Here is a 27713-nt window from a genome sequence, read left to right on the forward strand (position 1 = left end):
ATCAGGTCCAAGTGACACAGAACCAAGCATGACATATCACACCAAACACCATTTCCTGTCCAACCAATTCTCATCTCTCTCCAGTAATGAAGAGGTGGACGTTCTTCTTGGACTGCAGCATCTGTGCAGCCCGCTCGACCCCGACCACAGCAGCCAACCTCTGGGCATCGTACTTGGAGTAGAGGACAGTGCAGGTCCAGGCAGCTTCCTCTCCTCTGGTGGTGGCTTGCAGCATGTTACAGACTTCACTGTAGAAGTGGGGATATGTTGGCAGTTCATAGAAAATCAGGTTCCTGATGCCTTTTATTGTGTATCTTTTGTAGAAATGGAAGCGCTCTGTGAGGAGCAGGAACTGCTTCTCTCCTTGAAGGAAGAAGTGTCTGGCCCTGGAGACACCAGACTTCTGGGCACACTCGCAGATATGAGTGAAGTTCAGTTCCTCCTTCTTGAAGTAATTTCGGAGACGCACAAAGTCCAAGTAGGAGGGGACATAGATAAGCGTGTGAGACATGACTGCATCACGATACTGAGGCAAAATCTTGTTGACGAAAAAGTTAAACCTGGCATCAATCACTGAAGCTAGGTTTTCAGCTTCCATCCTCTGGAAGACACGTGGGAGCTGCACCAGGACATGACTGATGCAGCCTGTCATCGGGACGTTCCTCACAGCCACCTGGCCTTGCCCATGGACGCAGTATTTGATGAACACAGAGTTGATCTGGGCATCCTGCAGGGCCCCAGACAGCAGCGTCTGACGATAGTACTTGGACTAATTATTGAGGCTCCACATGCGCACTCGAGAAAAGTCCACCCCATGTGAGTCCAAGGGCAGTAGGTCCATGTGGTTCATCAAATGCAAGACATGCTCCCAGTTCTGCATCAGGTAAATGTCAGCTTGATCAATGATGAGAAGCTCAATAGAAGACAGAAAGTCAAAATCTCTCTTCTTCTCTCCTTCTCCACCAATGATGGTCCTCAAGCCCAGAGGGGAGGCAATGAGGATGTCTGACGAATAGAAGGGGGCATAAAGTCGGATGCTTCTCTGCAGTATTGCCACTCCAGTCCTGAACTGGTCATCGATGTTGCCGACAAATACAGCTTCATAATCCTCAGGCCTCTTCAGGTTGGGTGGTCTCTCCTTGGGATCTGAGCCATACTCTCCATTAAACCTTTTTGTTGCCTACAATTATTTTCTTCTTGCTGTCGCCCTCAAGAAGACTGATGAAGAGCTGTACCACCCGCAAAGCAGCTTCCCGGAATGGCACCACTATCAGCACCTTGGGCCTCGTTAGCCCTTGGTCCCTGAAGTCATCATCATCACCCACCCCAAGTTTCTGGCTTCGGCACCTGCTGTTGTTGGTAAGCACCTGGGCATTGGCTTTGAGGACGTGATTTATCACATGCAGGCAGTACACGTGGCGGATCTCTTCCCCATTCTTCAGGGCAGTCCTTTCTGGGTAGAACAGGTCCTGGTAAGAATTCATAATTAAGAAGAGCTCTTTCTGGAGGGGTGTGAAGGGGCTACTTGAATTTGGGGGACCAGAGAGGAACTGGCTGTTGGTCTTGATCCAGGTGGATTCCAGAGGCTTCTGGAGACGAAGTGACTTTAAGTCAATGTCCTTTGGGGGTTTAAAGGTTTCCGGTTTCCAACTGTTGAAACCTGGATGAAAAGACAAGCTGGCCCAGGATGGGCTATTTTAGCTGGTGGGTAGTTTTGGGATTTGTGGCAACAGCCTGGATTTCTTTTTCTTTCAGTTCTTTGTTTACATGTTGTGCAAATGGATCTTGTAATGCTTTCAGAGAACAGTTGCCTTCTCTTTCCTCTTCGAGAAAGTTGGTTTCTAGGCTGAAGAGTGACTCATGTTTTGCATCTGTAAACTCCTCTGGGGATTCCTCTGATGTGCCAGGTGGCCCATGCCCATCTTTTCCCTTAGGGTCAGCAGGTAAGGCCGCATTCTTCTGCATGTCAGTAGACGCTACTGCCGTCTCTTCCTCCACACTGATGTCACTATCGCCATCTTCAAGATTCATTTCTGTCTCATCTATAACACTGTCTTCTTCTTCCTCTTCCTCCTCCTCATCTTCCTTGGAAACATCCTTTAATGTGGCAAGTAGTCTGTTGTAACCAGAAACTTGTTCTGGTTCACTCTCTGCTTCACTTTCAGAACTTGAAGTATCTAAACTCTCTGACAGTTGACAAGTCTGTGGTTTTGCTTCCTTTCTGGAAACCCTTGGAAGGTGGAAAACAGAAGTTCAATGTTTTGAAATAAAAGATTTGGTAAAGCTGTCTTCTCTTGTAACTTAGAAAGAAGATCAGTGGACGAAAGCAGTTCAGGAGCTTGTAGTTCTAAAGAAGTCATGATCCACACCATTGTAAAGAAATCATACCCCAATAAAGATGTTAAAAAAAAAAGTCATGATCAAGTGGGGTTTATTCCAGAGACACAAGGATAGTTCAACATCAGCCCGAGAGGCTTGTCTGCTCACCTGCCGGGGTGGACGGGGCTGGGAGCTCAATTCTTTTCATTCTTGTTTCTTTATTCTGCTCTGTGGTAGTTATTTCCACTATTTTATCTTCCAGGTCACTTATCCGTTCTTCTGCCTCAGTTATTCTGCTATTGATTCCTTCTAGAGAATTTTGTATTTCATTTATTGTGTTGTTCATCATTGTTTCTTTGCGCTTTAATTCTTCTAGGTCCTTGTTAAACGTTTCTTGTATTTTCTCCATTCTATTTCCAAGATTTTGGATCATCTTTACTATCATTACTCTGAATTCTTTTCAGGTAGACTGCCTATTTCCTCATCATTTGTTTGGTCTGGTGGGTTTTTACCTTGCTCCTTCATCTGCTGTGTGTTTCTCTGTCTTCTCATTTTGCTTAACTTACTGTGTTTAGGGTCTCCTTTTTGCAGGCTGCACGTTCGTAGTTCCCGTTGTTTTTGGTGTCTGCCCCCAGTGGCTAAGGTTGGTTCAGTGGGTTGTGCGGGCTTCCTGGTGGGGGGGACTGGTGCCTGTGTTCTTGTGGATGAGGCTGGATCTTGTTTTTCTGGTGGGCAGAACCGTGTCCGGTGGTGTTTTGCGGTGTCTGGGACCTTATTATGATTTTAGGCAGCCTCTCTGCTAATGGGTGGGGTTGTGTTCCTGCCTTGCTAGTTGTAGGGTGTCCAGCACTGTAGCTTGCTGGTTGTTGAATGGAGCTGGCTCTTAGCTTTGAGATGGAGATCTCTGGGAGAGCTTTCACTGTTTGATATTACGTGGAGCTGGGAGGTCTCTGGTGGTCCAATGTCCTGATCTCGGCTTTCCCACCTCAGAGGCACAGGCCTGACACTTGGCTGGAGCACCAAGACCCTGTCAGCTACATGGCTCAGAATTAAAGGGAGAAAGAAAGAAAGAAAGAGAGAGAGAGAGAGAGAGGGAGGGAGGCAGGGAAGGAGGGTGGGAGGGAGGAAGAGAGAGAGAGAGAGAGAGAGAGAGAGAGAGAAAGAAGGAAAGAAAGAAAGAAAGAGAGAAAGGAAGGAAGGAAGGAGAAAAGAAAGAAAAAATAAAGTTATTAAAATAAAAAAAAATTTAAAATTTTTAAAAAAAGAAAAAAGAACGAAGAGAGCAGCCGAACCAAAAAAACAAATCCACCAGTGATATCAAGCCCTAAAAACTATACTAAAAAAAAAACCAAAAGCAAAAAAAACGGACAGACAGGCCCCTAGGACAAATGGTAAAAGGAAAGCTATACAAACAAAATCACACAAAGGATACACATACACACTCACAAAAGGAGAAAAAGGAAGAAATATATATATAAAGGAAGAGTAACGAAATCAATAAAGATATCTACCAATGATAATAAACTCTAAATACTAAACTAAGATAAACATAAAACCAGAAACAAATTAGATGCAGAAAGCAAACTCCAAGTCTACAGTTGTTCCCAAAGTCCACTGCCTCAATTTTGGCATGATTTGTTGTCTATTCAGGTATTCCAGAGATGCAAGTTGATTGTGAAGATTTAATCCACTGCTCCTGAGGCTGCTGGGAGAAATTTCCCTTTCTCTTATTTTTTGCACGGCTCCTGGGGTTCGGCTTTGGATTTGGCCCCACGTCTGCGTGTAGGTCGCCTGAGGGTGTCTGTTCTTCGCTCAGACAGGATGGGGTTAAAGTAGCAGCTGATTAGGGGGCTCTGGCTCACTCGGGCCGGGGGGAGGGAGGGGTACAGAATGCGGGGCAAACCTGTGGTGGCAGAGGCCGGCGTGACATTGCAACAGCCTGAGGTGCGCTGTGTGTTCTCCCGGGGAAGTTGTCCCTGGATCATGGGACCCTGGCAGTGGCGGGCTGCACAGGCTCCCGGAGAGGAGGTGTGGATAGTGACCTGTGCTCGCACACAGGCTTCTTGGTGGCTGCAGCAGCAGCCTTAGCGTCTCATGCCCATCTCTCATGTCCGCACTGATAGCTGCGGCTCACGCTCGTCTCTGGAGCTCGTTTAGGCGGTGCTCTGAATCCCCTCTCCTTGCGCACCCCCAAACAATGGTCCTCCAATACTTCTAGGTAGGTCTCTGGACCTGCTGTGGCACTGTGGGGCCAGCTCAGACTCTGATCTGGCCTTACTCCTGCATGTACTTGTCTCCAAAGTCCACAGTTGCCCCCAAAGTCCACAGCCTCGATTGTGGGAACACTCGTTTTCTCTTCAGATATTTCACAGATTCAGGTTTTACCAAGCCAATTGCAGGGGTTTAATCCGCTGCTCCTGTGGCTGCACGGAGAGATTTCCCTTTCTCTTCTTTGGTCGCACAGCCCCTGGAGTTCACCTTTGGTTTTGGCCCTTCCTCTGCCTGTCAGCCACCCTCAGGCATCTGTTCCTGCCCAGCCAAGAGGGGTGAAAGCAGAGGCTGATTAGGGCTCACTTGCTCACTCAGGCCGGGGAGAGGGAGGGATACAGCTGTCACAGTTGGGGTGTGGGGGGAGTGCCTGCAGTGGCAGAGGCCAGCAGGAAGTTGCTACAGCCTGAGGCATGCCATGCATTCTCCCAGGGAAGTTGGCCCCAGATAATGGGACCCTTGGCAGTGGTGGGCAGCACAGGCTCCCAGGAAGGTGTGAGCAGTGACCTGCACTTGCTCCCGGGACCCTCGGCAGCAGCAGCGGCAGCCGTCGCGCCCGCCTCTGGGATCCTAGGTAGCAGCTGCGGCTCGCATGGGTGATGCCCTGCCGTCTGTGAGTGCATGTAGGTAGAAGCTCCTATGGTGGGATTGCCCCTCTCCTTGAGCACCCTGCAACAATGGTCTCTTGCCTCTCAGGAAGGCCTAGGCTTTTCCCCAGACTCCCTCAGTTGTGGTGCACTAGCCCCCTTCAGGCTGTGTTCACGCAGCCAACCCCAGTCCTCTCCCTGGGGTCTGACCTCCGAAGCCTGAGCCTCAGTGCCCAGCCCCCACCTGCCCTGAACAGACAAGCATCTCAGGCTGGGGAGTGGTGGTTGGCACCAATCCTCTGTGCGGGATTCTCTCTGCTTTGCCCTCCGCACCCCGTTGCTGCGCTCTCTTGCATAGCTCCGAAGCTTCCGCCCCGCCACCCCCCATCTCTGCCAGTGAATGGGCTTCCTAGTGTGTGGAAACTTTTCCTCCTTCACGGCTCCCTCCCAGAGGGGCAAGTCCTGTCCCTACTCTTTTGTCTCTGTTTTTTTCTTTTTTCTTTTGCCCTACCCAGCTACGTGGAGATGTTCTTGCCTTTTTGTAAGTCTGAGGTCTTCTGCCAGCGTTCAGTAGGTGTTCATTAGGAGTTGTTCCATGTGTAGATGTATTTTAGATGTATTTGTGGGGAGGAAGGTGATCTCCATGTCCTACTCCCCTGCCATCTTGAAGGTCCTCCTGGAAGTTTTATATTTTTTAATTACAGATTCAATTTCACTTCTAGTGATCAGTCTGTTCAAACTGTGTTTCTGCTTGACTCTGTCTTGGCAGGCTGTATGTTTCTAGAAATTTGTCCATTTCTTCTAGGTTGTCCAATTTGTTGGCATATAACTGTTCACAGTATTCTCTTATGATTTTTTTTTTTTTCAGTACGTGATTCTCTCACTGTTGTGGCCTCTCCCATTGTGGAGCACAGGCTCCGGACGCGCAGGCTCAGCGGCCATGGCTCACGGGCCCAGCTGCTCCATGGCATGTGGGATCTTCCCGGACCGGGGCACGAACCTGTGTCCCCTGCATCGGCAGGCAGACTCTCAACCGCTGCGCCACCAGGAAGCCCTCTCTTATGATTTTTTTAATCTCTGTGATATCATTATTATCTCTCTTCTTTCATTTCTTATTTTGTTTATTTGGGTCCTCTCTCTTTTCTTCTTTGTGAGCCTGGCTAAAAGTTTATCAGTTTCATTATCCTTTTGAAAACCCAGCTCTTGGTTTCATTTACCTTTTTGGTTTTTTTATCTCTATTTTTTTTACTTCCTCTCTGATCTTTATTATTTCCTTCCTACTTCTGACTTTGGGCTTTGTTTGTTCTTCTTTTTCTAATTCTTTCATGTGGTAAGCTAGGTTGTTTAGTTGAGATTTTTCTTATTTCTCGAGAATGGTCTGTACTGCTATGAACTGATTTTGCTGCATCCCACAGATTTTGGAAAATTGTGTTTTCATTTTCATTTGTCTTGAGGTATTTTCTGATTTCCTCTTTGATTTCATTGTTGACTTTTTTTTTAATAGCATGTTGTTTAGTCTCCACGTGTTTGTTCTTTCCCCCTTTTTCTTTCTGTAGTTATTTTCTAGCTTTGTGCCTTTGTGGTCAGAAAAGATACTTGAAATAATTTCTATCCTCGTAAATTTGTTGAGGCTTGTTTTGTGACTTAGTATGTGATCTATCCTGGAGAGCGTTCCATTTGCACCTGAAAAGAATGTGTATTCTGCTTTCTTTGCACGTAGTGCCCTGTAGATATCAATTAAGTCCAACTGGTCTATTGTGTCATTTAGGACCTCTATTGCTTTATTGATTTTCTGTCTCAGTGATCTGCCCGTTGATGTCAGTGGGGCGTTAAAGTCTCCTACTCTTATTGTACTATTGTCAATTTCTTCCTTTATGTCTGTCAGTATTTGCTTTACATATTTAGGTGCTCCTGTATTGGGCACATATATGTTAACGAGTGTAGTATCCTCTTCTTCTATTGATCCCTTTATCATTATATAATGCCCTTCTTTGTCTTTCATTATAGCCTTTGTTTTAAAGTGTATTTTGATACGAGTATTGCTAGCCCTGCTTTCTTGTCATTTCCATTTGCACAAAATAACTTTTTCCATCCCCTCACTTTCATTCTGTGTGTGTTTTCTCACCCTGAAGTCTCTTGTAGGCAGCATGTTGAAGGGTCTTGTTTCTTTATCCAGTCAGCCACCCTGTTTTGTTTGGAGTATTTAGTCCATTGAGATTTAAAGTAATTATTGATAGGTATGTATTTATTACCATTTAATTCCTTGTTTTCTCATTTTTTTGTAGTTTTTTGTTCATTTCTTTTTCTTTTTGTGGTTTGGTGATTTTCTTTTGTAGTATGCCTGAGTTCCTTTCTTTTTGTTTTTTTGTGTATCTATTGTTGATTTTTGATTTGTGGTTACCGTGGGATTCATATATGTTGATCCATAATTGTATCTACTTGCTATAAACTGATAATCATTTAAGGTCACACACATTCTAAAAGATGTACTTTTTTACTTCCCTCCCCCACATTTTGTGATTTTGATGTTCTATTTTACATGTTCATGCTTATCCTTTTGCTGTTAATTGTAGTTACAATTGCTTTTACAAATTTTTTTGATGTTTTTTAATCTATGTACTGGCTTATTTAAGTGATCATCAATCCTTTTATATATCTGCCTTTCCAATAGATTCTTGCTTCTTTTCTTTTTAGAGAAAACCCTTCAATATTTCTTTTAGGGAGGTTAATATTGCTGAATTCCTTTAGCTTTTGCTTGTCTGAGAAATTCTTTATCTTTCTTTCTATTCTAAATGGTAATCTTGCTGGGTAGGGTATCCTAAGTTGCAGGTTTTTCCCTTTCAGGACTTTGAATATATCATGCCACTCCCTCTGGCCTGCAAAGTTTCTGAAGAGAAATCAGCTGAGAGCCTTATGGGGGTTCCCTTGTAACTGACTCCATGTTTCTTTGCCGCCTTTAGAGTCCTCTCTTTATCTTTAACTTTTTCCATTTTAATTATGATATATCTTGGTGTGAGTCTGTATGGGTTCATCTTGCTTGGGACCCTCTGTGCTTCCTGTACCTGGATATCTGTTTCTTTCTTTAGGTTTCAGAAGTTTTCAACCATAATTTCTTCAAATACATTTCAATTCCCTTTCCTCTCTTTTCTCCTTCTGGAAGCCCTATAATGCGGATGTTGGCATGTTTTATATTATCCCGTAGATCTCGTATGTTGCTTTCGTTTTCTTTTTCATTTGTCTTTCTGTCTGCTGTTCTAATTGGGTGATTTCCATTTTTCTATCTTCCAGATCAGTTATGTGTTCTTCTGTATCACCTAGTCTGCTGTTAATTCCTCCTAGTGTATTTGTCATTTCAGTTATTTTATTCTTCAGTTCTGCCTGTTTCTTTTTAATATTTTCTTGTTCCTTGTTAAAATTCTCACTGTGTTCATATATCTGTTTCCTTAATTCGGTTAGCATTTTATTGCTAATGCTTTGAACTCTTTAATAATAATAAATAATTTCTGTTTCATTAGTTGTTTTTTCAGGGGTTTTCTCTTGTTCTTTCATCTGAAAAAATTCCTCTGCCTTCTCATTTTGCTTAACTTCCTCTGTCTCTATGAAATTAGGTGAAATAGTTACCTATACCAATCTTGAAGGAGGGTCCTTGTGTGGGAGCATCACAATACTGTCTTCATGTGCCCAGTGGCTTTGATGGGAGAGCTGGATCTGAAGTGAGCATGAATCACATCTTCCCCCAGAGTGTGCTGGTAGCTATCACATTGGTAGAAGGTGGGGCTGGAAATGGAGGGGCTAGAGCCAGGGCCAGATGTGGTCTAGGGCTTCTCCTCTGCTCAGTGGCCAACACCACCCTGTTGGGGGTGGGGGTGGGGGTAGGGGTGGGGGTGGGTCCTAAGTTGCTGGAGCATAAGTCCTAAGAGTCTGGTCTGAGCTGGCTCCATTCCCTCTAAGTGTGTGCTCTCCCGTCTCCCAGCACGGGCACCCTTGTCCCAAAGGGGAGCAGTACTGGAGCAAGAGGAGCTGGAGCAGGTGCTTGGTGTGGGTCAGGGCACAGGCTGTAGCAGTGCCAGCACCAGTCACTGTTCTGGACCATTCCTGCAACTGCCAGCAATGGCTGCCTTCACCTTGTTTAGATGCCATGCTGGGTCTGAGCCAGCTCGGTCCCTCACAACTGTGCACTCCCCTCTGCCATGGTAGCCCTCACCCTAATGCAGAGCTGCACCATGGAGCAAGTGGGGCCAGAGCAGAGGCTTAGCTCAGGCTGGGTCACATGCTGGGTTGGTCATGGGAAACCAGCCAGAGTCCTGGGTAGTTTCAATATGCTTCCCCACCCTTGTTCCGGGGAGTAAGCAAGCATGTGCATGCTCTTCATGAGTGGTGTGTAGGTTTCTTACAGCCCTCCTATTAGTCTCACTGGTTTTCAAACCAGCTCCAGTTTCTTGTCTTCCCCGTGTCAGACCCCAAGGCTGGGTGCTCAATATGTGGCTTGAACTTCTCACTCCCCAGGGAGGACCTCTGAGCCTGTGCAGTCCCCTTCATCTTCTGTGCCCTCTCTCAGGGGTGCATGTCTTGACCTGATTGCTTCTCTTCCCTTCCTAGCTGATTCTGTGTGGATCATTTTTACAGCCATTTTGCCAGTCTCCAGTTTGTTTTCAGTGAGAATTGTTCCACACGTTGATGTATTTTTCATGTGTTTGTGGGTATAGGTGAGCTCTGCATCCTCTTCCTCTGCCATCTTGATCTCCCCTTCTCTCTTCCCTCCTCCTTTTTTCAATCTCCTCTTCTCCTGAACTTTGAAAAACTTTAAGAATGACAGAAACAGGTTTCAAAAAAACTGTTCTGAAAGCTGCAGGCATGAGATTGCACCTCTGATCCTGAGAAGAAGGCATGGAAAACTGGAACAGTCTCTCAACAGTTCGAACCACAAATTTTCAGCAGTTACAGATAAGAAAAATTGCAGCCTGGGACAGACCACAGTCATATGCCCTTCTTGCCCTATATAAATTAATCCTGCCTCAGCTTGGGAAGTTTATCGTTCTTAAGTTTCTAACTGATGCACATCCGTTGAGTAAAATCTTTAAGTACTCTTAGAGTCACAGTTTTTCTCTCGACAGGTTCATTCTGTACTAATAAAGGGGTTAATTCATCAAAAGGACATAACAATCCTGAATGTTTAGGGACCTAATAACAGAGCTTCAAAAAATGTCAAGAAAATCCTGACAGAACTGCAAGGAGAAATAAATCAATCCACAATTACAGTCCAATATTTCAACACCCTTCTCTCAATAATCACTAGAATAAGTAAACAGAAGAGAAGAAGTAAGGATATAGAAGACTTGGATAACACTATCAACCAACTTGCCCTCATTGACATTTATAGAGCATATCGGCAGACTACACTTCCTTTACAAGAGCGCATGTAACCCATTTACCAAGATAGACCATATTCAGGGTCATGGAACCAATCAAATACATTTAAAAGTATTCATATCATACAAAGTATGGCCTGGGACCAGAACTGAATTAAATTAGACATCAAAACCAGAAAGATCCCTGGAAAATCCCCAAATGTTTTGAAACTAAATTACATACTTCTAAATAATCTGTAGATGAAAGAAGAAATAAAACTTGAAATTATAAGATATTTTGACCTAAATGAAAATGAAAGCACAGCATATAAAAATAGGGGGATTCAGCTAAAGAAATATTTAGAGGTACATTTATAGCACTAAGCATTTATATTAGAAATTAAGAATGCTCTTAAAGCAGTAATCTCAGCTTCCTTCTTAAGAAACAAAAGCTGTACGAGCAAATTAAATCTAAAGTAATTAGAAGAAGGGAAATAATAAAGATCAGAGCAGAAATCAATGAAATAGAAACCAGAAAATCAATAGAGGAAATCAATGAAACCAGAAGCTAGTTCTTTGAGAAGATCAATAAAATTGTGAAACCTCTAACCAGAATGATCAGGAAAAAAAGAGAGAAGACACTAGTCACTAAGATTAAGAATGACAGAGGTGAAATCACTGCAGGTCCTAAAGATGTAAAAAAGGATAAAAGGGAGCACTATTAGCAAAGATGGAGGAGTAAGGATCCCTGGAATTTCACCCTTCCATAAAAGCAATGAAAAAACTGGCAAAATATTGTCAAAATCAACTTTTTCACAACTCTGGAAATCAACCAAAGTTTTTCAGTTACCTGGGAAGCATTTAATCAAGAACATATACTGAATCTCAGTACGAACAGCAAGTTCTGTGGCATTTTAACTTTCCCTACTCCCACCCCCAACTCCCCAGTTCAGTGGCAGACTTGAAAAGACCACATTCCCGGTACCGGTAGGCAGAACGGAGTTATTGCTCTTTCTAAGAGCTGCTATAAACATGGGAGGACAAATATCTCTTTAAGACCCTGCTTTCAATTCTTTTGAATATATATCCAGAAGTGGAATTGCTGGATCATATGGGAGTTCTACTGTTAATTTTTTGAGAAACTGTTATATTTTTTTCATTAGTGACTGTACATTTTACATTCCCACTAACAGTGCACAAGGGTTCCAATTATTCCACATCCTTGCCAACACTAGTTATTTTCTGTTTTTTGATAGTAGCTCTGCTAATGAGTGTGAAGCGGTATTACATGTAGTTTGGATTTGTATTTCTCTAACAATTAGTGATGTTGAGTGTATTTTCATGTGCCTGTTGTCCATCTGTGTGTCTTCCTTGGAAAATGTCTATTCAGGTCCTCTGCCCACTTTTTTTTTTTGGCCGCACTGTGCAGCTTACGGGATCTTAGTTTCCTGACCAGGGATTGAACCCATGACCCCTTCATTGGAAGCACAAAGTCTTAACCACTGGACTGCCACGGAAGTCCCATGCCCACTTTTTAATTGGGTTGTTTTGTTGTTGAGTTTTAGGAGTTCTGTATATATTCTGGATATTAATCCCTTATCAGATATACAGTTTGCAATTATTTTCACCCATTTTGTGTGTTGCCTTTTTCACTCTATTGATAGTGTCTTTTTAAAAATTAATTAATTTGTTTTTGGCTGCATTGGGTCTTCGTTGCTGTGCGTGGGCTTTCTCTAGTTGTGGCAAGCCAGGGCTACTCTTTGTTGCGGTGCACAGGCTTCTCATTGTGGTGGCTTCTCTTGTTGCGGAGCCTGGGCTCTAGGCGCGGGCTTCAGTAATTGTGGCACGTGGGCTCGGTAGCTGTGGATTGCAGGCTCTAGAGCGCAGGCTCAGTAGTTGTGGCACACGGGCTTTGTTGCTCCACGGCATGTGGGATCTTCCTGGACCAGGGCTTGAACCCATGTCCCCTGCTTTGGGAGGTGGATGCTTAACCACTGCACCACCAAGGAAGCCCTGATAGTGTCTTCTGATGCACAAAAATTTTTAATTTTCATGAAGTTCAATTTGTCAAATTTTTTTGGTTGTTGTTGTTGCCTATGCTTTTGGTGTCATACCCAAGAAACGATTGCTGAATCTAAGGTTGTGAAGTGTTTGCCCTATGTTCTTAGAGTTTTAGATCTTACATTTAGGTCATGGATCCATTTTGAGTTATTTTTTTAATATGGTGTTAGGTACGGATCCAACTTCATTCTTTCCCATGTGGATATTCAGTTTTCCCAGCACCATTTGTTGAAATGGCTGTTTTTCCCCCACTGATAGCCTTGATAGTACTGATCGCCTTGATAGTCTTGATAGCCTTCTCAAAAATCATTTGATCATATATACAAGGGTTTATTTCTGGATTCTCTGTTCTATTCCATTGGCTTATATGTTTGTCTTTATGCCAGTACCATATTGTTTTGATTACTGTACCTTTGTAGTAAGACTGAAATCAGGAATTGTGAGTCGTCCAATTTTGTTCTTCTTTTTCAAGATTGTTTTGGCTATTCAAGGTCCCTTGAGATTCTATATGAATTTTAGGATTTTTTTGTGTGAAAAAAAATTGGGATTTTGATAAGGATTGCATTGAATCTAGATCAGTATTGACATCTTACCTATGTTTTCTAATCTATGAACATGGGTTATTTTTCCATTTATTTCTGTCTTTATTTTCTTTCAGAAATGTTTTGTAGTTTTCATTGTACAAGTCTTTTAACTTCCTTGGTTAAGTTAATTCCTAAATATTTTTATTCCTTTTGATATTATACATGCAATTGGTTTTTAAATTTCCTTTTTGGATTGTTCATTGTTAGTGCATACAAATGCAACTGATTTTTGTGTGCTGACCTTATGTCTTGCTACTTTGCTGAATTTGTATATTAGTTCTAACAGGGGTTTTTTTTGGTGTCTCTATCGAATGTAGGGTTTTCTACATATAAGAGCATATTATCTGTGAACAGAGATCATTTTACTTCTTCTTTTCCAATTTATATGCCTTTTATTTCTTTTTCTTGCCTAATTGCTCTGGTCAGGACTTCCACGATTATGTTGAATAGAAGTAGCAAAGGTGGGCATCCTTGCCTTGTGTCTGACCTTAGAGGAAGCTTTCAGTCTTTTACCACTGAGTATGGTATTTTCTGTGGGTTTTTCATATATGAATCTTACTATGTTGAGGTAGTTTCTTTCAATTCCTAGTTGTTGATATTTTTTTTAATCATGAAAGAGTGTTGAATTTTGTCAAATGCTTTTTCTCCATCAATTGAAATGACCATTTGGCTTTTCGACCTTTCATTTTGTTCAGTTGGTGTATTACATTGTTCAGTTTTCATGTTGAGCCAACCATGCATTCCAGAAATAAATCCCACTTGATCATGTTGTATAATCCTAATATGCTGTTAATTTGGTTTGTTGACTATTTTTGCATCAATGTTCATAAGGGATTTTGGTCTGTGATGGATTTTTTTTTCTTGTAGTGTCTGTCTGGCTTTGGGATCAGCATAAGGCTGGCCTCATAGAATGAATTAGGGAACATTCCCTACTCTTCAATTTTTTTTTGAAAAGCTTGAGAAGGAATGATGTTAGTTTTTCTTTAAATGTTTGGTAGAATTCATTGGGAAAGCTATTAGGCCCAGAGATTTCCTTTCTTGGGAGATTTTTGATTACCGATTCAATCTTTTTACTAATTATTGGTCTCTTCAGATTTTCTATTTCTTCATGGTTTAGTCTTGGTAGGCTTTGTTTTTCTAGGAATTTGTCCGTTTCATTTAGGTTATCCAATTTGTTGGCATACAATTGCTCAGAGTACTCTCTTTTAATTCTTTTTATTTCTGTAGAATCAGTAGTAATGTACTCACTTTCATTTTTGATTTTAATAATTTGAATCCTCTGTTTCTTTCTTAGTCCATCTAGCTAAATGTTTATTCATTTTGTTGATCTTTTCAAGAATCAGCTTTGGGTTTTGTTGCTTTTCTATCACTTTTCTATTCTCTATTTCATTTTATCTCTAATCTTTATTATTTCTTTCCTTCTGCTAGCTTTGGATTTAATTTTTTCCTCTTTTACAGGTTCCTTAAGTTGTAAAGTTAGATGTTGACTTGAGATCTTTCTTGTTTTTTAATGTGTTTATAGCTATAAATTATCCCTTAGCATTGCTTTCACAGTGTCACATAAGCTTTTCTTTTTCTTAATTTTACTTATTTTTGGGCTGTGTTGGGTCTTCGTTGCTGTGCACAGGCTTTCTCTAGTTGTGGCAAGCAAGGGCTACTCTTTGTTGCAGTGCACAGGCTTCTCATTTTGGTGGCTTCTCTTGTTGCAGGGCAGGGGCTCCAGGCACCAGGCTTCAGTAGTTGCAGCACGCGGACTCAGTAGTTGTGGTATACGGGCTCTAGGGTGCATGGGCTTCAGTAGTTGCGGTGCGTGGGCTCAGTATTTGTGGCTCATGGGCTCTAGAGCGCAGACTCAGTAGTTGTGGTGCATGGGATTAGTTGGTCCATGGCATGTGGGATGGTCCTGGACCAGGGATTGAACCCATGTCCCCTGCATTGGCAGGCAGATTCTTAACCACTGCACCACTAGGGAAGTCCTCCATAACCTTTTGTATGTTATGTTTTCTTTTTCATTTGTTGCTAAGTATTTCCTAATTTCCCTTGTGATTTCTTTATTGATCCATTGGATGCTTAAAAGTGTGTTGTTTAGCTTCCACAGATTTCTGAAATTTCCCGTTTTCTTTCTGTTATTGATCTCTAATTTCATCCCATTGCTTTTATTTTTTTAATATTTTATTTTATTCTTATATTTTATACAGCAGGTTCTTATTAGTTATCTATTTTATACATATTAGTGTATATATGTCAATCCCAATCTCCCAATTCATCCCACCACCGCCCGCACCCCACTTTCCTCCCTTGGTGTCCATACGTTTGTTCTCTACATCTGTGTCTCTATTTCTGCCTTGCAAACCGGTTCACCAGTACCATTTTTCTAGATTCCACATATATACATTAATATACGATATTTGTTTTTCTCTTTCTGCCTTACTTCACTCTGTATGACAGTCTCTAGATCCATCCACGTCTCTACAAATTACCCAATTTTGTTCCTTTTCATGGCTGAGTAATATTCCATTGTATATATGTGCCACATCTTCTTTACCCATTTGATTGTCAATGGGCATTTAGGTTGCTTCCATGCCCTGGCTATTGTAAATAGTGCTGCAATGAACATTTGGGTGCATGTGTCTTTTTGAATTATGGTTTTCTCTGGCTATATGCTCAGTAGTGGGATTGCTGGGCCATATGGTAATTCTATGTTTTGTTTTTTAAGGAACCTTCATACTGTTCTCCACAGTGGCTGTATCAATTTACATTCCCACCAACAGTGCAAGAGGGTTCCGTTTTCTCCACACCCTCTCCAGCATTTGTTGCTTGTAGATTTTCTGATGATGCCCATTCCCATTGTTTTTAGAAAAGATACTCTGTATGATATCTAACTTTTAGAAAATATTGAGATTTAATCTGTGGCCTAACATGTGGTCTATCCTGGAATATGTCCCATGTACACTTGTGAAGGATGTGTATTCTGCTGTAGTGGGTAGAGTGTTCTGTATATGTCTGTTAGATCGAGTTTGTTTACTCTGTTGTTCATGTCCTCTGTTTCCTTAGTTATCTCTTGTCTGGTTGTTGTATTCATTATTGCGAGTAGAGTATTGAAGTCTCCAAGTATTATTGTAAAACTATCTATTTCTCCATTCAATTCTGTCAATTTTTGCTTCATATATTTTGATGTTCTGTTATTAGGCATGTAAATGTTTATAATTGTTATATATTCTCACTGTTTTGAACTTTTTATTAATATATAATGTCCTTCCTTGTCTCTTGTCAAGAGTTTTTGACTAAAAATTTATTAGTCTGATATTCGTATAGCCACCCCTGCTCTCTTTTGTTTATTATGCATGGAATAACCTTTTACATACTTTCACTTTCAGCCTATTAGTGTTCGGGGATCTAAAATGAATTTCTTGTAGACCCCATACAGTTGGATCACTTTTTTGAAAAAAATCCTTTCTGCCAATCTCTATCGTTTGATTGGAGAGTTTAATCCATTTACATTAAAATAATTACTGATAAGGAGGGACTTACTTCCATTTTGGCATTTGTTTTCTGTATGTCTTTTAGCTTTCTGTCCCTCCTTCCCTGCAACACTGTCTTCCTTTGCGTTTAGTTGTTGGGTTTTTTTTTTTTTGATAATGAAATTTTAAAATTCCTTTCTTATTTCCTTTGGTGTATATTTTATAGCAATTTTCTTTGTGGTTACCATGGGGGTTTCATTTAACATCCTAAAGTTATTACACTCTAATTTGAATTTACACCAGCTTAATTTCAGTAGCATATACAAATTTCTCCTTTAATAGCCCCATCCCCACGTCTTTCAGTTGTTGATTTCACAAAATTACTTCTTTATACATTGTGTGTTCAAAAACTTAAGCTAATAATTTTTAAAGAATGCATTAGCCTGTCAAATTATGAAGATAACAAAATGTGGAGTTACAAACCAAAGTTATAATAATAGTAGCTTCTAGATTAATAATTGCTTTTTTTTAATGTAGTAGTCTCTTAAATCATGTAGAAAACAAACAATGTGGTTATGCAGCATTGTTACAATAATTCTGCCTTTTATAATTGCCCATGTATTTACCTTTACTGAGATCTTTATTTTTTCATATGGCATCAAGTTACTCTCTATTGTCCTTTCATTTCAACCTTCAGGACTCCCTTTATCATTTCTTTTTTTTTTAACATCTTTATTGGAGTATAATTGCTTTACAATGGTGTGTTAGTTTCTGCTTTATAAGAAAGTGAATCAGTTATACATATACATATGTTCCCATATCTCTTCCCTCTTGTGTCTCCCTCCCTCCCACCCTCCCTATCCCACCCCTTTAGATGGTCACAAAGCACCGAGCTGATCTCCCTGTGCTATGCGGCTGCTTCCCACTAGCTATCTATTTTACGTTTGGTAGTATATATATGTCCATGCCACTCTCTCACTTTGTGAAGACTATTTCTTAAAATAAACCTTAAAACTTTGGTTTTTATAATATCCAATATATGAATCACCAACAACTGTTGTAGGAACACTGTGCTGGGAGTCCTTCACACTCCAGCATTGCCTTAACTGTCTAGTAGAGGAGAGAAACCTGCAACCCACACAGTGACACAAAGCAGAATGACAGAGGTGTTGTGAGAAAACTGAAAAAGGAGGAGCAAGGGGTTTGGGGAAGGCTTCCCAGTGGGGCAGGCACCTGAGCTTAACGTTGAAAGATAAGCAGAAAGTTGACAGGCAAAAGCAGACAAATACAAAACAGACAAGTACAGGCAACTCTCCCCCATCCTTTATAATTCCAAGGTTAAAATAAGAGGAACACCACTCACTATTATAACTATTTCCACAAGTGCATTCAGAAGAGAAGCAGGTCACTTGGTTGGAAAGGAAGTAGAGGGAACTTCCCAGATGGTGATGCCAAAGCTGAGTCTTGAAGGGTGAGCAGGACTAAGCAAAAGAGAAGGACAAGCCTGAGCAAAGGCCTGGAATGTGGAAGCCCATGCTGCATTGACAAGAGAGTGACTATCCAGGATGTCCTGAGTGTTTGACACCTGGAGGGCCTGGGAAGAGGATTTGTCTATCACAGGAAAGTGGGGCCCTGTCATAGAGAACTTTGATGGGCACACCACAGAGTGGAGAACTGATTCTGAATACCCTGGGAATCCAGGGAAGATTCCCAAGGAGAATGGTGACATAATTTTTTCATCTGTGGCCCTTTGGGAAGACAACCCTGGAGGCAAAATGGATTAGCCAGCCACATGTCAGAGGTGGGAGTTCATTATAATGTAAAATACAGGAAACCTGAACTAGGGCTTTGGAACTGGGAATGAAAGAAATCAGCAGTAAAGAGACAGGAGATATTGGAGAGGTAGGTCTGAAGTCAGAGGTGAAGAGCAAAACGCTGTCCGAGATTCTTTGAATGAGCCACAGTGATGAAAAATAACTCAAAGGGAAGTTAAAAGTTTAGCTGGGACAAAACAAGTAGTGCTTATAAACATTCACAGCCATAGAGAGGTAGTAATGCTTTCTTTAGAGCTCGCAGACTACTTCTTAGTTCAGCTCGAATTTCTCACCTCTTGCCCCAATCCCTAAACTGGATTTGATAAAAACTGTGAAGATTTAGCAGGGGATACTGTCTTTAGAGGCTAGGCTCGAACCAGGACAAGAGCTTCTTAACAGCAACATCTTAACATTTTTGAACTTTGCTTTTCTACATGATGATTAGTTAGATGCAACTCTAGTGTAAATTACAGCATTTATTTGCTCTTATCTTCAAGGAATAATATGCAGCCAGATAAATTGCAGTAATTTGCCACTTTGCAACAACACCAGGCAAGGCACCTGATCATCAGTGGCTACTGGACACTCTTGTGTGTCATGTGTATGCTGGGCACTGCGCAACCAGTAGTGAGCAAGACCAACATTGTCCCTGCCTTCATTTCTAGTTGAGGAAGATGGGTGTGACAAAACAGGTGTGAGGGGTTCAGACAATGCCTCCATTTACTTCTTAATTTCAAGATTAAAATAAAAGAAACATTCTTGCTATATAATTATGTCCACAAATTCATTCAGAAGAGAGGCTGGTCATCCAGATGGAAAGGAAGCAGAGAGAGCTTCCCAGACGGTGATGCCAAAGCTGAGTCCTGAAAGGTGAGCAGTGTGATTGTAATCTTTCACAATGATAATGTTTTTTTCTATTTTACTTTTGTTTTACTTTTACTAATATATTTTTCTTTATTTTCATTACACATCATTTTAATCATGTATTATATAAGATTGGATTTAATTATATAAGATTGGATTTAATCATGTATTATATAAGATTTTTACATGTTCATGGTGAATCAAATCATTATAGAATGACCCTTTGAACCCCAATTAATACTTTTTGTCTTAGTATTTTTAGTCTGATATTAATATAATTGACCTTGCTTTATTTTGATTAGCATGTACCTGGCAAATTTCCTTCCATCCTTTTATTTCAAACGTTTCTGTAGCCTTATGATTTGCCAGGTTTGCCATAAACAGCATATGGCTAGACTTGTTAATTTTCATCCAAAATGACAATCTCTGACTTTAACTGGAGAGTTTACCCCATTGACAATTTTTTATTACTGATTATGTAATCAAGTATAAATTTCAAATATGAACTTATTACTACCTTCTTACATTTTTCTTTCTATTTTCCTGCCTTTCCATAAATCTTTTTCTACTTTCTCGACTTCTAAAAGCTGATTTACTTGTTTTTCTTTGTTTTTCTCATTGCCTACCTCATGACTGAAATAGCAGATAGTAAAATGGTACGAATATGAAATTATTCAAAGTAATCGGAAATGGTAAAGGGATCAATTTTCCTGCCACATACAATAATGCAGTGAAGATCACCCTGATGTGTGAAACAGGGAGGCACTGGTGTCAAAAGAAACAAGTGTATCCTTCATGGCGCACAGAACAGCGTGTACTCAACTATTGTTTCACTGTAACCATTTGTTTCAAACTTTGGGCTGTACAGCAGCTCGGATATTAAGGGTCTGGAGCAAGTGCAAACACAGTAGTCTCGGGAAGGGGTGGCGCTAAGGTCGATACCGGACCGGAAGTCGCTTTGCTGCCGTTTTTACCTCAGCTGCCTTGAAGCTTTCCTCCGTGTAGCGCTTTCCGGGCCTTGAAGACGGAGGGGTGGGTGAGGGTGTCATCGAAGGGGATTTGGGGGTTGATAATGGGTGTCTTTGGAGGCAGTAAGGGGACTTGTTCGAATTTGAGTTGAGCGCTCAGATCATTATTTTCTGTCTTCTTATATTGTCAGCTGAGACCACAGTTGGGTATGTATTGTTTTCGTTAAGCTCTAAGTATTTTCTAATTTCCGTGATTATTATTTTTTTTACCAAGAGTTTAGAAATGCCTTTTCAATTTTCAAAAGTTAAGGCTTTTGTTTCTAACGCGACTTCTCTGTGCCCCGTGTGATGCTTATTCATTGGAAAGTGTTCAGACTTCCTTTAAGACTAAGGCCAGGGTGAGTTTTTATTAATATTGCATCTGTAGCTCGAAACTAGTATGTGTTCTCTGGTTGATAACTGTCTTAACCAAAACGTGTGTATTCTTTGTGTGTGTGCTTGCTCTTTTAATCTTTGAGAGTAATGATTTGCGTGTGTGTGCAAATGCACGCAAAGATTTAAAAACATTTGTATATTTATATATTTTAGCAGGCGTTACTGGGTTCAGATAGGAGTAGTTTTCAGAATAAAGACTGTCAAATTCTTCTAGGTGAGTGAGTCAGGGCAGACAGCGCACAGCGTGGCACGTGCAAGTGGGGGAGGGGGCAGGGCTTGGCATGGCTCAGCATGTGAGAGGTAAGGCAGAGCAGAGTATGTACAGGAAGTGGGGAGGGGTATATGAGGCTGAGAGTCTGGGAGGCGGGCAGGGCCTGGCAGCGCATGGGACCCACAGGGCTGGGAGCCTTAAGGCAAGACAGAGTGTGTCCAAGAAGGCAGAGTCAGGCATGTGGAGCCTGGAGAGACTAGGCAGACTGGGCGGGACAGAAAGGTGGGCGGAGCATGTCTGAGGGGCTGGGCCGGCTGGGCAGAGGAGGCTTGTCTGGGACCATGGTGTAGGGCAAGCAGGGTAGCAGGTGTGTCCTGGAGGGTGGACAAGGCAGGCTGAGCCCTCTAAGTGTAAGGAGGTGGAGTCTAGCTTTTCTGGGTGGATATGCAGGGCCTTATGAATTCGACTGGGCAAGATGCAGCCAGATGGACTAGCCAAGTGTGTCTGGATAAGGTGGGCAAGCAGGGCCAGGTGGTGCCAGTCATTCCCAGGCAGGCAAGACCTAGTGCATCCAGGCAGGTGCTGTGGGCCCCAGCCACAGTGGCCAGAGGGTGAGGCCAGGAGTGTTGGGGCAGGGTGAGCCCATCCCCACCCACTTAGTGCTGACCCAGAGCCCTCCTTCCATCAGCACAGGAGCGCTACTTATAATCCCTGGTCTCTGGTGAATCTAGGACACAGGGTGGTTGGGGGAATGGAGCTGCTGCGAGGATCTGCCCATCAGTTCTTAACTGTGATACTCTCAGAGACTTTGCCATAGTCCCCCTGACAACTGCTCACTCGATCACACCTGCCTCAACTACAGAAGTCTGAGCTGTCCCAGAAGTACCAGGTGGGGGCAATGCCATCGGCAGGAAAGGAGGCCATACACCAGCTGTTGTCTGAAAAGCACCTGCCTCAGTACTGAAGCTTATACCAGGACTTTTATATACGAGATTCTTGACAATCAAAGCCTGATGAGTGTATGGCAGGGCCCCTGCGTGGAAGGGTAAGGACATTGAAGGCAGGGAGGCTCAGCAATGAAGAGAGAGGCGGCACGGAGTGTCCAGAGATCATTTAAGAAACAAATTGGGGAGACCTGTCAGCATTTTTCTCGCCTACAGCCCTGGATGAATGACACTGAGGACTTCCCATTCCTAGATTCTGCACTGCAGAAGCAGGCAATGGATACGAAGAAAAGGAAGAATTTGAAGAAAAAAGTGGAGTGGAAGGTGACAGAAATGGTGGAATGGAGGGCATGGAGGCAGAGGTTGGGGGCAGAATGCAAGGTAGTAGTACAGGGTTAGGGGGCTGACACTGATTCCCCTGCCCCTGCTTTGACCACTCTTGTCTCACAGAAGGAGAAGCAGCAGAAGCTCATGGAAAAGTCAGAAGACCCAGAGCAGTCAGGTGCCGAGCACCCAGCCTCACTGCGGCAGTGCCTGGGGCCTGACTGTGTGCACCCCACCCGGCCAGGCTCCAAGTACTGCTCGGACGACTGTGGCATGAAGCTGGCAGCTGCGTGAGTGCACCTGGAGGTTAAGCAACAGGGAATAAAGTAGGGCATGATCTATGCCAGCTGTAAGTCCATCTACCCCGCTACCTATGTATCCTCCACCATTCGTCCACTCACCCACCTATCCATCCACCCTTACATCCACGGACCCGCTGAACCACCCATCCACATTCCATCCACCAACCCACTCATTCACCCTCAACAGTCACTTACCCACCCAGCTGTCTAGCCATGCACCCAACCATCCACCATCCAAGCACGCATTCACCAACATTCACTCATCTACCATTCATTATCCTAAACATCCACCATTCGGTCACTCATCCATTTCTTCTTATTTTGATGCCCCCACATACGCATTCCATTCTTGCTGTCTCCCCTTCCAGCCGCATCTATGCGATCCTGCCCAAGCGCATCCAGCAGTGGCAGAAGAGCCCTTGCATTGCTGAGGAGCATGGCAAGAAAATGCTCGAGCGCATCCACCGTGAGCAGCAGGACACCCACACCCGCCTGAAGGACTTAGAGTGCCATTTCCATGAACTTGAGGCCATCATTCAGCGTGGCAAGCAGCAGGCTGTGTGCAAAGATGAAGAGGTGAGTGGGAATGGGTGGGGTGGAGCAGAAAGGTGCCTGATATCTTGCCCTGCCGTCCCCACCCTGCACTGCTTTACTGGCCCTTCTACTGTCCTATGCAGAGTGACAAGCATGGCAGGAACAGCGTCAACCTGCAGATCTTCTGTGTCTCCTGCGGGCAACCCATCAATACGCAGGTTGCCCTGCGCCACATGGAGCGCTGCTTCGCCAAGGTTGGAGCATTGGCTGGGGGAAGATGGGGCAAGGGTGTTTTTGGCTGGGTGGGGTCCATGAGGAGGGGGGCAGGTTTGGTGCCCGGGTATTTGTTGTAGAAGACAATACAACACACATCCATGGCTCTACCCATTTGTGCTTTTCTTCCACCCCCAGTAAAGGGGCCAAGATTTGGGCATCAGCCACTGGTGAGGGGGGGACATCGGCTGAGCAGACAGGAGCGTAGGGTCCACAGGGAGCAAATGTGTTGTTTGGGGCTTTTTCATGGGAGGTTACGCAGTGTGTGTCTATAGTTCCTCCCATTTGTACTCTTTTTTCCCCAGTATGAGCGCAAATCGCCCTTCACGTCCATGTACCCCACTCGCATTGAGGGGTGAGTGTGAGTGCTGCTCAGGGTCAAAGGCACGATGTGGACAAGGTCAGGAGCAGGGTGGGCAAGATCAAGGGCAGGATGTGGGTAGGCTCAGAGACAGAGGTGGGCAGATTAGCGGCAGGGTATAGGTGGGGTTGGGGACAAAGTGTGGGCAGGGTTCAGGGTGGGACCAGCCTCCTCCTGACCCTTAGCACCTCACTTTCACCTCTCCCCAGAACCGCAAGGCTCTTCTGTGATGTTTACGACCCACGGAGTAAGAGCTACTGTAAGCGACTCCAGGTGTTATGCCCTGAGCACTCGAAGGACCCCAAGGTGAGACTTTTCTTTCTCTACCTCATCGCCCTCCATTCCTCCCCTTCTCCCTACCTGACCACCTTCCTCTCGTCCTCCAGTGCTTGATTGCCTCCTATTCCTTCTTCCTTCTGCCTGACTGCCTTCATGCCTCCTGACCAATCCCTATGTATCCCCTCCTCCTTTCCTGACCTCCCCTACACCCCCCTCCTCACTGCCCAATCACTTTCTAGTTTTACTTTTCTCCCTGCCTGTTTATTTATTCATAATCTCCTTGCCTGACCCCGCACCCCAACATTTCTCTCTCCCTCTGCCTGACCAGCCTCCGTTCCTCTGCTCCTCACTGCATAACCATTCCCCATTCTTCCCTTCTCCTTGCTTGCTCATCTCCCTTCTTTTCCTAGCCCCTGCCTGACCACCCCACAATCCCCCCTCCCTCCCTGCATGGTTACCCTCAATTCCTCTCTTCTCACTTGCTGACTTCCTTCCATTCTTATTCTCCCTGCCTCACTTCCCCAATCGCCTTCTCACTGCTTGTCATGTCCTAAATCCCTTCTTCTTCCCTGTTTGATCAGCCCCCATCCCTTTCACCCTCCCAGCCTTATTCCTCACCTCCCCCATGCTTTACCAACCCTCATTCATCTACTTCTCCCTGTCAGACCCCCCCTCCATCCTTCCTCTCCGTCCTGTTTGATCTCTTTCTGTTCTTCCGTCCTTCCTGCCTGATCACCTCCATTCCTACATCCCTGCTTAACTTCTTCCTCCATTCTCCATGATTGATCATCCCCCTTTGGCCCCCTCTTCTTTACCTAATCACTGAATTCCTCTCTTCCCCCCGCTAGGTCACCACTCCCCATTCCTCTCCTTCCTTCCTGCCTGCCCTCTGTTCCCCTCTTCCTTGCATCCTGCCTGCCTGATCACCCTCCATATGCCACCCTTCACGTACCTCATCATCTTTCATTCTTCCCCACAGGTACCGGATGAAGAAGTGTGCGGTTGCCCACTAGTGAAAAACGTCTTTGAGCCCACCGGTAATTTCTGTTGCCTCCCCAAACGCTTGTGCAATCACCACTACTGCTGGGAGAAGCTGAGACGTGCCGAGGTGGACCTAGAGCGCGTGCGCATGGTACGTTACAAGACTGAGTGGGGCCGAGGGGCGGGATGGAATCCTAGAAGCCCCTTCTCATGCTTGCCCCCCACAGTTGCTCAAGCTGGAAGAGCTGGTTGAGCAGGAGCACAAGGTGCGCACAGCCATGAAGAATCGGGCAGGGCTGCTGGCCCTGATGCTTCATCAGACAACCCAGCATGACCCGCTCACCACTGACCTACGCTCCAGAGTAGACAGCTGAGCTCTGCTCAGCTGAGGTCCTGTACTCAACACCCTGTGCAAGGGAGACACTCTACGAATTCCTCACACACCTGTTCCTCTAACATCCTTCTCAGGGCATCTCAGAGTTTCTCTGCGCTTCTCTGTTCCCCATTTAGTCTCCTGTCTCGGTCTACGCCTCCTTGAGGTGGGGTGGTCCTCAAAATCCCCCTCTTTCTGTCCGTTCCTGTATCCTCCGTCTCTTTCTTTCCTGAATCTGGGCCAGGAGATCTGCCCTGCCCTCATCTCCCACCATCCAGAGTTTTGTTTAAAAACTTTAGAACAAGAGATTTTAATATCCTCTGGTGGCCCCTAAGCCGTTCTCTCTGGCCACAAACCCAATTCCGAACCTCCAGTGGTGGTGGGTGACAGTGCAGCTTTACTTGGGGGGTGGGCTACAGTGCACGTTTGGGGGTGCCTGTGATGCCCACTGTGCTCGGTGCATCCTCTTCTGTCAACGGAGATGTGATCTTATGAAGGGAATGCCAGTGACTCTTGTTCTCCTAAGTCCCCCATCCCAGTCCATCAAATATGTAGTTGGCACCTGATCAGTGTCCCTTGACCAACTTCTGTATAATTGTTAATATTCCCCAGGCCAGAGGTGCTGGGGAAACGTTGCAATGGAGGGAATAGGTGAGTGTGGGATAGTCCTCCTTGGTGATTCCACTTTGGGACACTGAGGAGAGTTCAGGGTGTCATAGCAATTATGTCCCTGCCCCCACTCACCTTGTTCCACCCTTTACCATACCACGAGGTCCCGGCCTTTTCTGTCAGCCTTGGCCCCTGCCAGTCCAGTCCTGGTCTATCTGTCTCCCCCACAAACCTGCCCATCCTGTCCTGTCCTCCTCCTCCCACTACCCTGCCCTGGGTCTGCCCTTTCCAGCTGGCTCTGCCCATTTCAAGCCTATAGGGTTGCCGGAAGAGGACTGGGACCTCTGCCACATCTGCCTTTGCCAGCCCCAGCCAGGCCTCCTGTGCCAGTAGAGGTGTGTCAAGCAGTGCTGCCTGTGGGTACTGGTATGTCTCAAATGATGGACTTGAACTACTCTTCCTATTCTTTTTATATTCACGGGCCCCTTAGGGATATTTTCATTAATTTTCACTGTTACATTTTTACCCGGGGACTCACATATTTCACCTAAATGTTTAAGTATGTTGCTCTAGACTTATATCTCATATTCCACGATAACTAGTATATTAGTTCTCTAATGCACTACGTATCTGGTGCAATATCTCCTTTTTTATTACTAGTATTGTATTTTTTTTCTTTTAAACTTCGTCAGAGTTTCCAGGAGCTGAGCCATATAGTCAATTATTAGAAAGGCTTACCTTTTTGTTTTATTTATACTCCCTAAATTTATATTTATGTACTTAAGCTTTTACTATATACTTAAGCTTTATGTACTTAAGCTTTTATTAACTGCCACCTTGATTTTTTTGTTTTGTGTTTCATTTTTCTATGTGTTTGCTTCATTTTGTTCTTTTTCTACCTTCTTGAGTCAAATTCCTAACGGTTATTTTTTGGTTTCCCAGTCTTTTCTTTAATAGTAAAGGATTTGAGACTCTACACTTTTTTCTAAATGTAGCTGTGTCTCATAAACTCTGGTGTGAAAGGTGCAACTTCAGAATTGATTTCTCACTTTGATCCTAGCTATTGAGGAACGTTTCTTAGTTTCTAACTGGTTAAAGTAGTTTGGTTATCTTTTCTTTCTTTCTTTGTAATTATGGTTTTACTGTGATCAGAGAATGTAGCCTGTTGAATCTGAACTTGTAAACATTACTCAAGATTTTCTCTGTGGGCCAGATTACTCAATTGAATTTTGTAAAACTTTCATGGATATAAGAGAAGAAACTATATTCTCGGTTAGGTACAGATTACTCATTAGGACTTTTCAATCTAGTTTGAGGATTAACATTTCTTTACTCTGATTTTTTGTCTTTTTGTCTACTCCATCTGTTATATTATCAAAAGATAGAATAAATGTTATATTTTAAAACAAATTTCTCCTTATAGTTCTGTTTTTGGCAGGTGGGTGGGGGGATCCTAAAGTATGTATCTTTGGCCATTTTTCACAATGCCACTATGTGTTTTCTTTGTTTTGCTTGTTGAGTCCTTTTGACCTTGAATTTACTTTGGTAAGTACATCATCACTGCTGCTTTTATTTTGCTGCCACTAATCTGGTGTGTCTTTGGCTAAACCTTTATTTTGCATTTGTCTCTTTGTTTAAGATATACTTCTTTTAACTGCATATAAGAGTATTTTTTGCTCTAATCCCACATTTGTGTCTTGAGATTCAGTCCATTTAAATTTGTATAATGATGATAACCTTATTTTTTTGTATTATATTATCCTTATTATCAGTTTTACTACTTCCTAAATATAACTTTCATTCTCTTCTTCTT

General features: G+C 43.4%; 1 protein-coding gene and 1 pseudogene across 9 annotated transcripts; one reads left to right on the forward strand and one right to left on the reverse strand.

Moving 5' to 3' along the window:
• On the reverse strand, nt 1–2774 carry LOC307179885 (U3 small nucleolar RNA-associated protein 25 homolog; annotated as a pseudogene). The gene has a single exon. The product of its transcript is annotated as a U3 small nucleolar RNA-associated protein 25 homolog (transcript).
• LOC307179890 (CXXC-type zinc finger protein 1-like) lies at nt 1274–27713 on the forward strand. Of its 8 annotated transcripts, none has more exons than XM_079909639.1 (10): nt 1274–1359; nt 18940–19312; nt 22081–22188; nt 22315–22478; nt 22859–23066; nt 23168–23278; nt 23603–23652; nt 23868–23964; nt 24917–25069; nt 25146–27713. In XM_079909639.1, exons 3-10 carry the CDS (start codon nt 22087–22089, stop codon nt 25290–25292), a joined length of 1032 nt encoding a protein of 343 aa, XP_079765765.1. In that variant the 5' UTR covers nt 1274–1359; nt 18940–19312; nt 22081–22086; the 3' UTR covers nt 25293–27713. The 8 variants fall into 8 exon arrangements, with proteins under 8 accessions (XP_079765765.1, XP_079765767.1, XP_079765763.1 ...); XM_079909641.1 differs by lacking the exon at nt 1274–1359 and adding an exon at nt 1908–1943 and having other exon boundaries at nt 19235–19312; XM_079909637.1 differs by lacking the exon at nt 1274–1359 and having other exon boundaries at nt 17080–19312.

This window comes from Stenella coeruleoalba (assembly GCF_951394435.1).
Source record: "Stenella coeruleoalba genome assembly, chromosome: X".
In the NCBI taxonomy this organism is placed as follows: Eukaryota; Metazoa; Chordata; class Mammalia; order Artiodactyla; family Delphinidae; genus Stenella; species Stenella coeruleoalba.

Excerpts from the sequence above, each read along its gene's own strand:
- LOC307179890 (XM_079909636.1), top strand. The coding sequence starts at position 21,997 with ATGAAGAGAGAGGCGGCACGGAGTGTCCAGAGATCATTTAAGAAACAA. Across the intron at positions 23,279-23,602 it reads TGGAGCGCTGCTTCGCCAAG|TATGAGCGCAAATCGCCCTT; the intron begins GTTGGAGCATTG and ends TTTTTTCCCCAG. Across the intron at positions 23,653-23,867 it reads TACCCCACTCGCATTGAGGG|AACCGCAAGGCTCTTCTGTG; the intron begins GTGAGTGTGAGT and ends ACCTCTCCCCAG.